The sequence below is a fragment of the Salvelinus alpinus genome, chromosome 10 (genome assembly GCF_045679555.1).
Source record: "Salvelinus alpinus chromosome 10, SLU_Salpinus.1, whole genome shotgun sequence".
Lineage (NCBI taxonomy): Eukaryota > Metazoa > Chordata > Actinopteri > Salmoniformes > Salmonidae > Salvelinus > Salvelinus alpinus.
Genome location: NC_092095.1, coordinates 70,534,398 through 70,546,087, shown reverse-complemented (window position 1 = coordinate 70,546,087; position 11,690 = coordinate 70,534,398). Strand labels below are relative to the sequence as shown.

At 43.5% G+C, this 11,690-nt stretch overlaps 1 protein-coding gene across 1 annotated transcript; it reads right to left on the bottom strand.

Annotated features, from left to right (window-relative positions):
- Window positions 1-47: 47 nt before the first annotated feature.
- ap1s2 (adaptor related protein complex 1 subunit sigma 2) lies at window positions 48-11,681 on the bottom strand. The gene is made up of 5 exons (XM_071330834.1): window positions 11,210-11,681; window positions 10,132-10,310; window positions 7,360-7,468; window positions 4,626-4,763; window positions 48-1,902 (listed from the first exon to the last, which is right to left on the bottom strand). The coding sequence occupies exons 2-5, from the start codon at window positions 10,308-10,310 to the stop codon at window positions 1,855-1,857; spliced, it is 474 nt and encodes a 157-aa protein (XP_071186935.1). The 5' UTR covers window positions 11,210-11,681; the 3' UTR covers window positions 48-1,854.
- Window positions 11,682-11,690: the final 9 nt, after the last annotated feature.

The following is an 11,690-nucleotide window of genomic DNA, read 5'->3' as shown; positions in this document are numbered from 1 at the left end:
CACACTTTACATTTTCTGATTAAAAAAAGGCCCAGGCAAAACAACCATTCTGCTAATCCATAGACATTTGTTTTAATGATTTACAGTATTTGAGAGAACTGAAGTAGTGACAGTTGTCTGTGTAAAAGAAATGCAATACTTTGAAATGATTCATAATGTACACAGGAGCAAGACATGGTGCCCTATTCCCTATATAGTGCACTTCTTCATAGGCTCTGGCCAAAAGTAGTGCACTATGTAGGGAATAGGGTGCCATATGGGATGTCACCACAGTTAAAGAGCAAATACAGTACAAGCTGACAGATACAGAGAACATTAAATGTCCTAACAGGACACCATTCTGGTCATTGGTAAAGGAGGAGCAGTCTGTACGGTAGACAGGGAATTGCAACAGGTTTAGGCTTCTTTAACCCATGGTTTCTGTAAACAATTCAATAACTGGTCATGTCCGTGTGCACTAAGCACAGGCAGTGACATAGTGGGAGTGCCTCATGATTTGTGCTTCACTTGTCACAACCTTCCTCATAACAAGTAGCCTGTTATGAGTCAAACTGAATATTCCAGTTTCACATTCAGTTCAGAACCAGGCTACGAAACAAGTGGCCTAAATGCATTTTCATTGACAGTTAAAACATTGTGTGACGAATAGAAGTTTGATTAGTAACAGAATCCCTTTTTGTTCATTTTCACTGGTGTTACTCTTCCCTTGCCTTTTAAAGCATGCAGAGTGGGCAGAGTCCCCAGTGTTACTCTTCCCTTGCCTTTTAAAGCATGCAGAGTGGGCGGAGTCCCCAGTGTTACTCTTCCCTTGCCTTTTTAGAGTGGGCGGAGTCCCCAGTGTTACTCTTCCCTTGCCTTTTAAAGCATGCAGAGTGGGCGGAGTCCCCAGTGTTACTCTTCCCTTGCCTTTTAAAGCATGCAGAGTGGGAGGAGTCCCAGGTGTGTTTGTGCTGTCTTCCCAACTGAACGACATGGGTCCCGTGTGGCTCAGTTGGTAGAGCATGGCGCTTGCAACGCCAGGGTTGTGGGTTCATTCCCCACGGGGGGACCAGGATGAATATGTATGAACTTTCCAATTTGTAAGTCGCTCTGGATAAGAGCGTCTGCTAAATGACTTAAATGTAAATGTAGGTAGCAAGACAGCACAAAGATCTGGGACTCAGGCTATACAGAGCAAGGCTTGGGTCAATTCCATTTAAATTCAGTAATACACTGATATTCCAATGCACATTTCCTTCAATGAGTTAAAATTGTAAATTGGTTTACTTTCTGAATTGATTGGAATTTAAATAGAATTGACCCCAACCCTGAGAGAGCACATATTTTTCCCTAAACACCATTTATCTTCAAAACGATATGATTATAACACAGTGTTCTTTGGTCAAACAATGAAAAAATGAACATGAATACTTTAAACTGTAACACTTCTTAAAAATACTGACATCGTTTTGCTTACTTTACTTGTGAACATCCCATTTAAGTAAAATGGGGTTTCTTACTCTTTATGATATACTTTGAATTGTTTTAAGTTCTCTAGACTGGAGTTAAAGTGCCCGTCACGGACATGTCATGTACAACAAAACACTGACTTAAGGTGGGTGAGATTTCAGTTATTATTGGTGTAGTTTGTGGCTACTGGCTGCATATACCCTAGGGGTTTCAAAAGGTGAGTGTTGACGAGGTACAAAACAAAGGAACAGACATTTGGCACAAGTAACATAAACAACATGATAGAGTTTTAGTACAAGACAACACTACAGCACATTAACGGAGCGAGAACAAGATGTTTGGGCCCCCGTGAAGAGAAAGAGAGTAAAGAGAGAGGGAGATAGTTGGGTCAGTGATGGAGGGAGTTTATGTCAGGCCAATCTCCTCCAGGACACTCCGTGGGGCTTCAGCTTCCTAAAGGAGGGAGGGAACAGACAAGAGGATAGGTGAGAAGGATAAGACACTCTAGTCAGTCTGAAGATGGACCCGTTTGATTGGTTTATGGAGTGCATACAAGAAAAAGGTGTTTGAAGCCTAAATGCAATGACTTGAGTAACTGCTCCAACGCCACTATTAAATAAAGCATATCAGGTAGAGTTAACACTTACTTTGGCATCCTAGCAGGAGGTGAAGCACGGAGAGAGAGAGAAAAGCACTGTTTGAATACAACTGACCGCTAGAACAGGTGGTCTAAATCAGCGGAGGCTGCTGAGGGGAGGACGGCTCATAATAAAATGGCTGCAATGGAGCGAATGGAAGGGTATCAAGCCATGTGTTTGATACCATTCCACTTATTCCGCTCCAGCCATTACCACGAGCCCGTCCTCCCCAATTAAGGTGCCACCAACCTCCTGTGTTCCAAATGAACAATAAAGGAAAGGAACAAAATGTCCAATCCAGACATTAGTTGTGGCTTCAAAATTGGGATATTAACAAGGTATTTAATCAATAATAGCTCAGACACATCGGTAGGATTGTCAAACGTTTGCCTGCCGAAAGTACTTAGCACCTCTGAACAGAGTTGTCACACAGCGAAGTCCTCAGCCTCGTTAAAATACTCCAAACCAGAAGATGGCAATAGCGTTGTTTGGCAATGGATGTCCGTGTGTGTTGCTTTATGGTCTAGTCTAGTCAATGTTAGCTAGCTGCACTAGCGTTGCTATTGTTGTAGAATGCCCTTTTTGATACTAGCCAGATGGCCACAGCTAGATAACTAGCTAACAAGATATATATATTTTTAATTCACTCTCCATAATCGCATACTGCCCATACATAGACTTTTAGCTAGCTGGCTAACGTAAGCTAAATGGTTAGCATGATTCGCTAGCTAGCTAGGTAGGTAAAGGGACTCTCGGCAGCCAGCTAGCCAGCAGCCAACTGATTTCATTATGTTACCAGCGACAGTGGCCAGATAGCTAGCTTGGTAAAGCATTTAGTGTTGTGTGCATTGTGCTGCACTTACCACCTCATTCGTTTCATATGATGTGTATAACTGCCAGGGTCAGTAAGCTAACAAATAGAAGGGTTGGTTGTTTAGATTGGTCTTTGTCTGAAATCGCGGGTTTTACGCACTAACCAAGCTTGTTCTGGGAGAGCGCGATCGTTCTTTTTTTTATTAGACTGTTGACAACATGTAACAAATTGTAAACTATATTTCAATGTTTTTTGAAAACATAAATAAAATGAGCACTTGTCTCTCAAACACAAAGGGTGTACATAACGCGCTTTGGTGATTGCGTTTCACTTCCTTTGTTATAAAATACATTTTTACCAAGACAAATATGATTCTTCATATTCTGAATCGTTCAGTGGGGTCTTTCTCTAACATATCACTAACACTATATCCCAAAAGTCGGATTTCGTAACCTAATATATCCGATATATCCAGGACATAGCCCAGAGAGGTCATTACACCAACTCATCCAGGACATAGCCCAGAGATGTCATTACACCAACTTATCCAGGACATAGCCCAGAGATGTCATCATTACACCACCTCATCCAGGACATAGCCCAGAGAGGTCATTACACCACCTCATCCAGGACATAGCCCAGAGATGTCATTACACCACCTCATCCAGGACATAGCCCAGAGATGTCATTACACCACCTCATCCAGGACATAGCCCAGAGATGTCATTACACCACCTCATCCAGGACATAGCCCAGAGAGGTCATTACACCACCTCATCCAGGACATAGCCCAGAGATGTCATTACACCACCTCATCCAGGACATAGCCCAGAGATGTCATCATAACACCACCTCATCCAGGACATAGCCCAGAGATGTCATCATTACACCACCTCATCCAGGACATAGCCCAGAGATGTCATTACACCACCTCATCCAGGACATAGCCCAGAGATGTCATTACACCACCTCATCCAGGACATAGCCCAGAGATGTCATTACACCACCTCATCCAGGACATAGCCCAGAGATGTCATTACACCACCTCATCCAGGACATAGCCCAGAGATGTCATTACACCACCTCATCCAGGACATAGCCCAGAGATGTCATTACACCACCTCATCCAAGACATAGCCCAGAGATGTCATTACACCACCTCATCCAGGACATAGCCCAGAGATGTCATCATTACACCACCTCATCCAGGACATAGCCCAGAGATGTCATTACACCACCTCATCCAGGACATAGCCCAGAGATGTCATCATTACACCACCTCATCCAGGACATAGCCCAGAGATGTCATTACACCACCTCATCCAAGACATAGCCCAGAGATGTCATTACACCAACTCATCCAAGACATAGCCCAGAGATGTCAGGGCCAGAGCAGATCCCCCTGATGGGAGTCTTACCTCCTGCAGCAGGTCGGCCTGCTCTATAGCCGTCAGTATGTTCTTATTGGAGGTCAGGGTTAGTGTTGGGGTCAGATGTTAGGGGTCAGTGTGGAGTCTTACCTCCTGCAGCAGGTCGGCCTGCTCTATAGCCTTCAGTACGTTCTTCTTGGAGGTCAGGGTTAGTGTTGGGGTCAGATGTTAGGGGTCAGTGTGGAGTCTTACCTCCTGCAGCATGTCGGCCTGCTCTATAGCCTTCAGTACGTTCTTCTTGGAGGTCAGGGTTAGTGTTGGGGTCAGATGTTAGGGGTCAGTGTGGAGTCTTACCTCCTGCAGCAGGTCGGCCTGCTCTATAGCCTTCAGTACGTTCTTCTTGGAGGTCTCCTGCGCCTCTCCTCCTAGCAGGAACTCATCCAGGATGAAGTAGGCCTTCTCAAAGTTAAAGATGATGTCCAGCTCACACACCTGACATGGGGACAGACACCAAGAGGGAACACATTGGAAGATTATTTTTCCTAGTCCAAAGTATTTATTCCAAATGGTAAACCCATTTGAACAGCTCCATTAGACACAGGAACACCCAGACCCTGTTCAAATAACAACATGTATACTTCTTCCCCGTCTTACAGATCTGATCATTTGGATAGGCCTTAAGCAATGGTGCTTTAACATATGGCCACTGTCATAAACACCAACAGGACCACTGAGAGAACAGTATGGCCACTGTCATGAACACAGAGAACAGTATGGCCACTGTCATAAACACAGATAACAATATGGCCACTGTCATAAACACAGAGAACAGTATGGCCACTGTCATAAACACAGATAACAATATGGCCACTGTCATGAACACCAACAGGACCACTGAGAGAACAGTATGGCCACTGTCATAAACACAGAGAACAGTATGGCCACTGTCATGAACACAGAGAACAGTATGGCCACTGTCATAAACACAGATAACAATATGGCCACTGTCATAAACACAGAGAACAGTATGGCCACTGTCATAAACACAGAGAACAGTATGGCCACTGTCATAAACACAGAGAACAGTATGGCCACTGTCATAAACACAGAGAACAGTATGGCCACTGTCATAAACACAGAGAACAGTATGGCCACTGTCATAAACACAGAGAACAGTATGGCCACTGTCATAAACACAGAGAACAGTATGGCCACTGTCATAAACACAGAGAACAGTATGGCCACTGTCATAAACACAGAGAACAGTATGGCCACTGTCATAAACACAGATAACAGTATGGCCACTGTCATAAACACAGAGAACAGTATGGCCACTGTCATAAACACAGAGAACAGTATGGCCACTGTCATAAACACAGAGAACAGTATGGCCACTGTCATAAACACAGAGAACAATATGGCCACTGTCATAAACACAGAGAACAGTATGGCCACTGTCATAAACACAGAGAACAATATGGCCACTGTCATAAACACAGATAAAAATATGGCCACTGTCATAAACACAGAGAACAATATGGCCACTGTCATAAACACAGAGAACAGTATGGCCACTGTCATAAACACAGAGAACAATATGGCCACTGTCATAAACACAGAGAACAGTATGGCCACTGTCATAAACACAGAGAACAGTATGGCCACTGTCATAAACACAGAGAACAGTATGGCCACTGTCATAAACACAGAGAACAATATGGCCACTGTCATAAACACAGAGAACAGTATGGCCACTGTCATAAACACAGAGAACAGTATGGCCACTGTCATAAACACAAAGAACAATATGGCCACTGTCATAAACACAGAGAACAATATGGCCACTGTCATAAACACAGATAACAATATGGCCACTGTCATAAACACAGAGAACAATATGGCCACTGTCATAAACACAGAGAACAATATGGCCACTGTCATAAACACAGATAACAATATGGCCACTGTCATAAACACATATAACAATATGGCCACTGTCATAAACACAGATAACAATATGGCCACTGTCGTGAACACAGAGAACAATATGGCCACTGTCATAAACACAGAGAAAACAATATGGCCACTGTCATGAACACAGAGAGAACAATATGGCCACTGTCATGAACACAGAGAACAATATGGCCACTGTCATGAACACAGAGAGAACAATATGGCCACTGTCATGAACACAGAGAGAACAATATGCTCACTGTCATGAACACAGAGAGAACAATATGGCCACTGTCATAAACACAGAGAACAATATGGCCACTGTCATAAACACAGATAACAATATGGCCACTGTCATAAACACAGATAACAATATGGCCACTGTCGTGAACACAGATAACAATATGGCCACTGTTATAAACACAGAGAGAACAATATGGCCACTGTCATGAACACAGAGAGAACAATATGGCCACTGTCATGAACACAGAGAGAACAATATGGCCACTGTCATGAACACAGAGAACAATATGGCCACTGTCATGAACACAGAGCGAACAATATGGCCACTGTCATGAACACAGAGAGAACAATATGCCCACTGTCATGAACACAGAGAGAACAATATGGCCACTGTCATGAACACAGAGAGAACAATATGGCCACTGTCGTGAACACAGATAACAATATGGCCACTGTTATAAACACAGAGAGAACAATATGGCCACTGTCATGAACACAGAGAGAACAATATGGCCACTGTCATGAACACAGAGAGAACAATATGGCCACTGTCATGAACACAGAGAACAATATGGCCACTGTCATGAACACAGAGCGAACAATATGGCCACTGTCATGAACACAGAGAGAACAATATGCCCACTGTCATGAACACAGAGAGAACAATATGGCCACTGTCATGAACACAGAGAGAACAATATGGCCACTGTCATGAACACAGAGAGAACAATATGGCCACAGTCATGAACACAGAGAACAATATGGCCACTGTCATGAACACAGAGAGAACAATATGGCCACTGTCATGAACACAGAGAGAACAATATGGCCACTGTCATGAACAGCAACAGGACCACAGAGAACAATAGCAGTGTGAAATATGAAGACTCACACTGCCAAAGTACTTATCCAGCAGCTCTACGTATCTGTGGATGATCTCCAGCGTGATGAGCTCATTGTCTTGATCCTCCACCGCACAGCAGAAATACAGGCTGGCGTATCTAGAAGACAGGATAATACAGGGATAAACAACAGAAATACAGGCTGGCGTATCTAGAAGACAGGATAATACAGGGATAAACAACAGAAATACAGGCTGGCGTATCTGGAAGACATTATAATACAGGGATAAACAGAAATACAGGCTGGCGTATCTAGAAGACAGGATAACACAGGGATAAACAACAGAAATACAGGCTGGCGTATCTAGAAGACAGGATAACACAGGGATAAACAACAGAAATACAGGCTGGCGTATCTAGAAGACAGGATAACACAGGGATAAACAACAGAAATACAGGCTGGCGTATCTAGAAGACAGGATAACACAGGGATAAACAACAGAAATACAGGCTGGCGTATCTAGAAGACAGGATAACACAGGGATAAACAACAGAAATACAGGCTGGCGTATCTGGAAGACAGGATAACACAGGGATAAACAACAGAAATACAGGCTGGCGTATCTAGAAGACAGGATAATACAGGGATAAACAGCAGAAATACAGGCTGGTGTATCTAGAAGACAGGATAATACAGGGATAAACAGCAGAAATACAGGCTGGCGTATCTAGAAGACAGGATAATACAGGGATAAACAGCAGAAATACAGGCTGGCGTATCTAGAAGACAGGATAATACAGGGATAAACAGCAGAAATACAGGCTGGCGTATCTGGAAGACATTATAATACAGGGATAAACAGAAATACAGGCTGGCGTATCTAGAAGACAGGATAACACAGGGATAAACAACAGAAATACAGGCTGGCGTATCTAGAAGACAGGATAACACAGGGATAAACAACAGAAATACAGGCTGGCGTATCTAGAAGACAGGATAACACAGGGATAAACAACAGAAATACAGGCTGGCGTATCTAGAAGACAGGATAACACAGGGATAAACAACAGAAATACAGGCTGGCGTATCTAGAAGACAGGATAACACAGGGATAAACAACAGAAATACAGGCTGGCGTATCTGGAAGACAGGATAACACAGGGATAAACAACAGAAATACAGGCTGGCGTATCTAGAAGACAGGATAATACAGGGATAAACAGCAGAAATACAGGCTGGTGTATCTAGAAGACAGGATAATACAGGGATAAACAGCAGAAATACAGGCTGGCGTATCTAGAAGACAGGATAATACAGGGATAAACAGCAGAAATACAGGCTGGCGTATCTAGAAGACAGGATAACACAGGGATAAACAACAGAAATACAGGCTGGCGTATCTAGAAGACAGGATAATACAGGGATAAACAACAGAAATACAGGCTGGCGTATCTAGAAGACAGGATAATACAGGGATAAACAACAGAAATACAGGCTGGCGTATCTAGAAGACAGGATAATACAGGGATAAACAACAGAAATACAGGCTGGCGTATCTAGAAGACAGGATAATACAGGGATAAACAACAGAAATACAGGCTGGCGTATCTGGAAGACAGGATAACACAGGGATAAACAACAGAAATACAGGCTGGCGTATCTGGAAGACAGGATAACACAGGGATAAACAACAGAAATACAGGCTGGCGTATCTAGAAGACAGGATAACACAGGGATAAACAACAGAAATACAGGCTGGCGTATCTGGAAGACAGGATAACACAGGGATAAACAACAGAAATACAGGCTGGCGTATCTAGAAGACAGGATAATACAGGGATAAACAGCAGAAATACAGGCTGGTGTATCTAGAAGACAGGATAATACAGGGATAAACAGCAGAAATACAGGCTGGCGTATCTAGAAGACAGGATAATACAGGGATAAACAGCAGAAATACAGGCTGGCGTATCTAGAAGACAGGATAACACAGGGATAAACAACAGAAATACAGGCTGGCGTATCTAGAAGACAGGATAATACAGGGATAAACAACAGAAATACAGGCTGGCGTATCTAGAAGACAGGATAATACAGGGATAAACAACAGAAATACAGGCTGGCGTATCTAGAAGACAGGATAATACAGGGATAAACAACAGAAATACAGGCTGGCGTATCTAGAAGACAGGATAATACAGGGATAAACAACAGAAATACAGGCTGGCGTATCTGGAAGACAGGATAACACAGGGATAAACAACAGAAATACAGGCTGGCGTATCTGGAAGACAGGATAACACAGGGATAAACAACAGAAATACAGGCTGGCGTATCTAGAAGACAGGGATAAACAACAAAGGCACTAACCTTGGGCCACATTCTGACAAACATATGTTCGTTCAGCGGGGATAATAATGAATAACAAAAGCATCAGATGGCCTTCACCATTCTGAGAATGAGTGCTGTAACAAAATGGCCCCCTGACTGAAAACAAAACCGTAAGGGTGCCTCCCTAGCAGGAAAGTCTTATTGAAAACCAACCTTCTAGACCTTGGCACAATTGTAGTATAGTGGTTTGAGACTATACTACAAATTAGTTTTCAAAACCGGCCATTTCAGGAAGTGAAAACTTTAACAAAGATTGTGAAATTCCATTCCTGAATTGACCTCAACACTATCAGATGGAGTCCACATTTCCCCCCATTAACCCCGTCTGTCTGTCTTGTAGATGATATTAAGGTCCCTCCACTCCAGGAAGGAGCACATCATTTCCCACCATTAACCCCCTTGTCTGTCTGTCTGTCTTTCTTTCTCTGACCTCTTATAGACGATCTTGAGGTCCCTCCACTCCAGGAAGGAGCACATCTTGGGCTTGCGGGCTAGAATGGTCTGGACCAGGTCCCTGGAGATCTTCTTCCTCTCTTTGTCTGACAGGGGAACATACCACTTCTGCAGCCGCAGCTTACCCTGCCGACTGAACAGCAGCATGAACTGCATCTGGTGGGAGGAGATGAGGACAGAGGAGAGGAGAAGAGATGAGGACAGAGGAGAGGAGGTAGAATGAGAGGGGGACGGGGGAGAGGACAGGAGAGGAGAGAATAGAAGACAGGACAGGGGGAAGGGCAGAGGAGGGAGAGGGGATGAGGGAGGTGAAGAGATGAGGACAGAGGAGAGGAGAAAGAATGAGAGAGGGACAGGGGAGGAGGAGAGAGAGGGAGAATAGAGGAGAGGACAGGGGGAAGGGCAGAGAAGGGAGAGGGGATAGGCGGAGAGGGGATGGGGCGAGGAGAGAAAGGGAGAATGATAGGGGACAGAGGAGAGGGAAGGAGGAAGGTGAGAGGAGATATGAGAGGAGACAAGGTACAATACAAGTGTAACAGAGGTGGTTCGGTGGGCTTTAGCTCATCAGGATGATTCCGTCTTAAGGCGCACAAGAGACTTGAACCCAGTCTGTTTAGTAAAGTGATAAAATACAGAGGCAGGGTGAGGGTGTGTGTTGGAGCAAGGAGGTAAAGTAGCAAAACATAAATGGTAGTTTGCTTACATAGCTAGTGAAAGGTCTTCTCCATAGTCAAGACCTAATTTGGTCTTCTCTGTCTAACTATCAAAACACAGACATTTCCCCAGTCATATAACTAGTTAGCCTAGTTGTTGTTATTTAGGTAGCTTATGGCCCTCAGTATATCCATCACATTTGAGTGTAAAGCTAGCTCAGAGATGGACAGGGGAATAGTCTTTGGGTAGCTAGCGCTAGCAGCTAACATGCACAGTAAAGATGTCTAGCTAGCTACTTTTTCAATGGCTTTTTGTGGACATTATCAGAAGCAGAGGACGCTTTTTCGTTCAACATGTGCAATTGCAACGACTGGCCAAACAAATAAGGAGGTAAAACGTACCTTTATCTTGATTGTTGACTCAAAAACACTATGAATTGTTGATTGTTGATTCAAATCTATTCAACAGAAATGTGCAGTCCACCCCGTGAAGTCGAGCGTTCAGCGGGGATGCAGTTAGATCTATTTTGATTGGTTAACACATCTACTGTCCGGATTTTTGATTGGCTTAAAAATTCCGTTATCCCAGCCGTTGTTTACTATGTATGCAGAATGTAAATGGAAAGGTGGGGTCGCACTGGCATCAGTCGAAGTATTCTGAAAATATTAGATTGAACAGAATGATGCAAAGACCACACGAAGTAAAAGAGAGAGCAAAGCCGAAAACAAATCAGACACTATTTGTTGGTTTAGATCTATGTTATGTTATGTTAAAAATAACAGATTCTAACAATAATTCATATATGTAATAACCAACTCATCTTCTCTACGTTGGCTGCTCTAGCGCCCCCTTTATGGCAACTGTATACCGGACATTCTGTCC